This window comes from Condylura cristata, unplaced genomic scaffold (assembly GCF_000260355.1).
Source record: "Condylura cristata isolate star-nosed mole 26May11 unplaced genomic scaffold, ConCri1.0 scaffold00001, whole genome shotgun sequence".
Lineage (NCBI taxonomy): Eukaryota > Metazoa > Chordata > Mammalia > Eulipotyphla > Talpidae > Condylura > Condylura cristata.
The window spans coordinates 31,716,925-31,722,940 of record NW_004567102.1 but is presented as its reverse complement, the minus strand read 5'-3'; the positions used below and the strand labels follow the sequence as shown (position 1 = coordinate 31,722,940).

At 32.5% G+C, this 6,016-nt stretch overlaps 1 protein-coding gene across 1 annotated transcript in view; it reads left to right on the top strand.

Moving 5' to 3' along the window:
- Positions 1-4,429, top strand: part of PHIP (pleckstrin homology domain interacting protein) — a 113,200-nt gene extending 108,771 nt beyond the window's left edge. Inside the window, exon 39 of the mRNA XM_012730986.1 lies at positions 3,636-4,429. Within this exon, the coding sequence (XP_012586440.1) occupies positions 3,636-4,273 (638 nt within the window). The 3' untranslated portion in view covers positions 4,274-4,429. The remainder of the gene's footprint in view (positions 1-3,635) is intronic.
- The last annotated feature ends 1,587 nt before the right edge of the window (positions 4,430-6,016 follow it).

Below are 6,016 nucleotides of genomic sequence, written 5' to 3'. Positions count from 1 at the left end.
TTTAGATTCTCAGTGCTGTGCTTTAACCCGCTGCGCCACCAGGGAGGGCCAACCCTTGACATTTTAAAGCAATTATCGTTTCTTAGTAGTCAATTTAAAATAAACATTATTCTTATAATATGGATGTACATGTAATGAGTCTTGTAACATGACTTCTAAATTGTTTCTAAACCATTTCTTACTGTATTCCTAGAAACCTCATGAAAAATTTTTTTTTGAAACATTTAATTTAATGGCATTGAAATTTACCTACCTACTTAAGCTTATTAAGGTGTCATCCTGACCTTTTCTTAATCATCCAGTTCTAAGTGATAGTCATTACTTTTTGTTTCTGTCTTCTCACTTTTTCTGTTCTCACTTTCATGGCCTTGATTTAAGCCTACATAATTTCTTACATGGATTGTTGTCCTCATTTGCTAACTGGCAAGTTCCTGCCTTAGTTCTTATTTTTTCCTTATCTAGTCCACCTTCCACAATCAGCCAAAGAGCTCTTTTCTGCTCATTTCTATCTCATATACATTTTTACACGCATCCAGACACAGAATTAAAACTAATTCCTAACCCTTAATTTTACATGAATTAGATTTTAATTTTATTGCCTGTTGTGTAAAATTCATTAGACCCAAATTTCATTATTTTCTTTCTCCCTTTTATTTTCCAGTCTTCCTAAACAACATGGAAGTCATTGGATAGCATCCTTTTCTTTGGGGGAGAGGGGGAGTCTCTTTTTTTTTTCCTCCAGTTTGATGGCTTCTCTTTACCTTTTTCTCATTTTGAAATGTCTTTATGTTCCCAGAACACCTTGATTTTTCATTGCTTATTGTAATTCTTAAAATAATGATATTCCATTTTACATGTATTTATCTATAGTAGATTCTAAACCCCTTTGTTTAATCATTTCTAATTACTTGAACTTTGTAGATTGTGGACAGTAGTGTTAGAATTAAGCAGGTGACTGTAGGTGAGCATTTTACATTTTTATATTTGCTTCCACTGAGCTTAATAGTTTTGAATAGTTTATTGGCCTTTCTTCTGTCACTTCTCAGCCCTAGGAAACTCAAATGTCTGTGGTGAGTTGGTTTTAGCATTATGATAAGAAAGTCTGATAACCAAATAGATCTATAACTTTTTAATATTACAAATACACAAAAGTACCAGTATGGTTTAGAAATGAAATTAGTTTTTTAATTACTTATTAATAATTACTTATTACATAAACATTAACACCATAATTAACTGTTAGAACTAAGAAGAGTGCTGTCCAGTGGAATATGATACAGTTCACATAGTAATTTTAAATTTTCCATTAGCTCCCTCTAATAAAGCAAACAGGTCCATTTTAATAATATACTTTATTTACTCCATTGTATCATATATTATTCTGACATGAAACTATTTCAAAATGTTACACTGCTTTCCGTATTTTAATTTAAATTAGTAAATTTAAATTACTGATTTAAAATTCTACTTCTCAATTGCATAGTTACATTTCAAATGCTCAGTAAGCATGTGGTTATAGCATTAGACAGCACAGGTCCATGTCAGTGATTTTTCAACCTATTGTAGCTCCTAAATTCATTTCTTAAAAAGAACTATGCTAGTTCTTTTATCTTTTTTAGATTATACATGGTTTTTAAAGGACTTATGGTCCTTAGCCCAGAAAATACACATAACCACAGCCACACAAAATTTGGACCATTTCGAAGAGTTTGTGGATACTTGAAAGCTGATCTGTAGAACTTAAGCACAACTAGATACTTAAAGCCATTGTCAGTAGTAATGATGTAAAACAAATTAAAAGATGCACAGACTCTTCAATTAAGTATGATCACTTTCTAGAAAACAACTCCTTTATGTTCACATATTTATCTCCTCTACCCCCATCATTATGAAAATCACTTCAGTAAATCATAAACTGTGGGGGTCAGGAAATCGGTTTTCCTCTGTCTGTGCTGTTTGCTTTGACCTTTTGTAACTCTTGTGATAGATTTTTCTTGATGTTTGAAAGCACAGTTCAAATGTTGACAAAAAATACATTTGTGAAGAAGCATTCTCTTTGAAAGCAGCTTCCATCTCTTTATAGAGTTCCTTTAAATAACTGCATTGGATATCACTTACCACAACCAAACAAAAACTTCAGATTTTAAAAGAAAATAAAGTGAATGATAATACATGTGTGGCTTTTTTTTTTCCCCTTCAGAGTATCACAGCAGGGCTCCCTGGTGGTGAGGGGGTTAAAGATAGTTCTGTCATGTTACCAGTAACCACCCAGTTTTTTGTTTGTTTGTTTTTAAGATTTATTTATTTGTACATACAGAACTAGGGTACAGGCCAGAGGCTCAGGGGTGGCAAGAGGCTTCACCAGAGACAGAGTGGGGAACAGAACAGGCAGATCGACAAAGTATACTGCTAAGGGGAGCAGCGGGCAGGTCAGGAGAGGTCTGCCATGCCATGTGGTCACCTCCAGGGCAGGTGAGAATCGAACTCATGTGGAAGTGGCTTTAGCTTCTCAGTGCAGTGCTTTAACCGGCTGCGCCACCAGGGATGGTCACCCAATTTTTTGTATGCATAAGTGAATACATCTTTTTAAAAGGGTATCACCTGTTTTTTGTCTTTTTAAACTCCAGGCAGATTATCATGATCTCCAGATCCAGATCCTGTAGATGTAGAATTTGATTTCCAGAGTTTTAGGTCTTTTTTTTTTTTTTTGTCTTTTTTTCTAAGACATAATAGACTTCATCTTGGACTTTGTTACAGTGAGTTTAAAGTCAAAATAATGGTGGCATATTTAGTAGATTTGATTAATACATGCAGTCTTATGATAGGGTAGATGAAAAATACCAAAATCCTGATAGTTTTTATGTAGAATAATTGACGTAAATCATTGCAGTGGATAATACTCCCAAACTTCTTATATAGGGTAATTAGATGAGGTCCTTTTTACTTAGGAGGAACAATAGGAAATACTTAAGACTATTGACTCTCTGCTATAGTGAGAAAGGTTGTGATGACCATACTAAGTAAGAGGATAATTCCATCTTGATAGTTTCCTTTTTCTCCATTCCTTGTAGGAAATTAGAGGCTGATGACTCTATCAGGAAAGAAGAGAGGAATGATATGCTGTTTTTGGGTTTAGGTTTAAAGGGCCATAAATTTTGTACTAATGTTTTTTTTCCCCATAATTTAATTGCTTAAAGTTGGAATACAGAAAAAATTGTGTAATAAGGTAAACAATAGCATGCTTTGTAATTGTTAAACTCCATGTAAGTAAATAAGGTGGTTTTATTTAACAAAAACAATGTGCATATCTTAGAATGTATAGTAAAGGTAGTATATATATGAAACCCTGGCTAATCTCTACCATAATTAACAATAATTCAGACAAGTTATTTATTGGCTCTAAGTTTCATTTTCTTCATGTGAGGTCATTGATTACTTCATCATGGATCTTTTGAGCTTAGGCAGAAAATAATATCATTGGATATTAGCTTTTTGTTGGTTCTTTTTCTTATTTTAGTAAGAAAAAAATAGAATTAGTTCATTTACCTATAGTTATAATAATGCCTTATTGACAAGTTTGAGGCTAAAGAAAAACTTTTTTTCTCATATATTTAAGGTGTTGTTGTTCTTTTTAGCAGATTGTAAGAACAATGCCCTTGTACCAGGAAGCATTCAAGTAAATGGTCATGGAGGGCAGCCATCTAAACTTGTGAAGAGGGGACCTGGAAGGAAACCTAAGGTAGAAGTTAATACCAATAGTGGTGAAGTTATACACAAGAAAAGGGGTAGGAAGCCCAAAAAGCTACAGTATGCAAAGCCAGAAAATTCAGAACAAAATAATGTACATCATGTCAGAGATGAAGTAGTTCCTTCTTCAACATGCAATTTTCTATCCGAAACTAATATTGTAAAGGAGGATTTGTTACAGAAAAAGAATCGTGGAGGCAGAAAACCCAAAAGGAAGGTGAAGACACAAAAACTAGACTCAGATCTCATAGTTCCTACAAATGTTAAAATGTTAAGGAGAAGTAACCGAAAAAAGACAGACGATCCTATGGATGAAGAAGAAGAGTTTGAGGAACTTAAAGGCTCTGAACCCCACATGAGAACTAGAAATCAAGGTCGAAGGACAGCTTTCTACAATGAGGATGACTCTGAAGAGGAGCAAAGGCAGCTGTTGTTTGAGGACACCTCTTTGACTTTTGGAACTTCTAGTAGAGGACGAGTCCGAAAGTTGACTGAGAAAGCAAAAGCAAATTTAATTGGTTGGTAACTTGTACCAAAATATTTTAATTCAAAATCTATAAAGCAGGTACAGTTAAGGAATATGTAGAACTAAAGCTTCTGCTTCCTTGCTGCTATGTTGGATTAGGGAATGTTATGATTTGATTTGCAAAAAAAAAAAAAAACACTTACAAGACACTTCACTTCTTTAAAATGAATATATATATATATAAATATATACATATATATTTTAAATGTTTGCTATTTATTGCCCTTTAGATAGATTATGCATTTCAACATTCATTTCATTCACTGTTCAAAACAAAAGTAATTGTGGACCTATAATGAACTCCCAATTTATTTCTGGAAAAGACAGTTCTGCCACACTCTTAAGGAACATTAGATTCCTAGGAATAGAGCATTTCATGTTAAAATGAATTATTTTTGACCTAGCAAGGTACATTTCTATTGATAAAGAAGTTGTACCCCTAGGAAGATGTTACCAGAGTAGCAGTAAATTAAGAAATGTTTCCTCTAAATATAATTTAAAAATCCCCACCATTTGATACTCTTAAAAAGATTAATTTTAACTATAGAATATTCATCTGCAAAGAATCTAGAGGAGACTTTCGCTGTATACCATTCTGCCAAACTTAAGAGAAAATGTACTGATGAAAAGGAAACATATCCACATTGGAAAACATTTGACTGTCTAATTTTTCAGACCTTGATTCTTATATCAATCACTCAATCTCTGTTTATTGTGCCAAAGAGTAAGATTAATCAGTGCAGTAGAAAGCCTGTTTTTGACTGTCACGACAGCATACACTTTTCAATATTGGAAAGGCTATATATTATTCTAAAGAGCAAGTTATTAAAGAGTTATGCTGAGATGTATCTTTTTTTGGTACTAATAGAAAATAATGCACTGGTGGGTCCTTTGACAGAGATGTTTTAGAAAAAATGTTTAAGTGGTTAAAGGATTCAAGGAAAATACAGGAAAAAGGTATGGGATTTGATGTTTACTTGTTGATCTGGAATAATGTCATTTCTAAACTTTAGACATATCTAATAGGCTAAAATGACTTACAAAGAAATGTCTCTGTGTGTGTATGTGTATATATTGATAAATGGGTATAATTAAATATATATACAAACACATACTTATATATTACCCAGGTATAAATTCTTTTTTCAGGATTTTTTAGATAGTAGTAGAATAAAAATAATTTTAAAATGTCATACTTTATAGTTTAATTTTAAGGGGAAGATTGGTTATTTTCAATTATTAAAGGTTAAAATAGGCCAAATCACTTTTTATGCAATCATGTTTTATACAGTGGTCTCATTGCACATTGTGTTTTTTCTGCACTTTTTACGGTATTCTTATCACGCTGGTATGTCAAATATACACCCTAAAGAAAAATTCCATTTAATGATTGTGCCTTGTATTCTATTATTTTTTGCATCATTAGTAAAATTAAGTTGTCTATTGTAAATGATAACTATATGACTTAGGAGAATGTATTGCTATATGTACTGCTATGGAAAAGGAAAGCAGTTATTTATTTGTTTATGGTACAGTTATTTTATACCTTAAAAACCAACATAAATACCATTTCTATTGTTTCAAAATTACTGTCCATTTTTAAAAAAAAAAGTTTAATGAATGTAGTATTTTCTGAGGACTAGTATGGTACAAAAATGTAACCAAAATTTTCAAATACTACATTTTTAAAAATGAGGATGGGGAGGGGGGGCGGAATATGTATCAGCATGACCCTGATGTAGA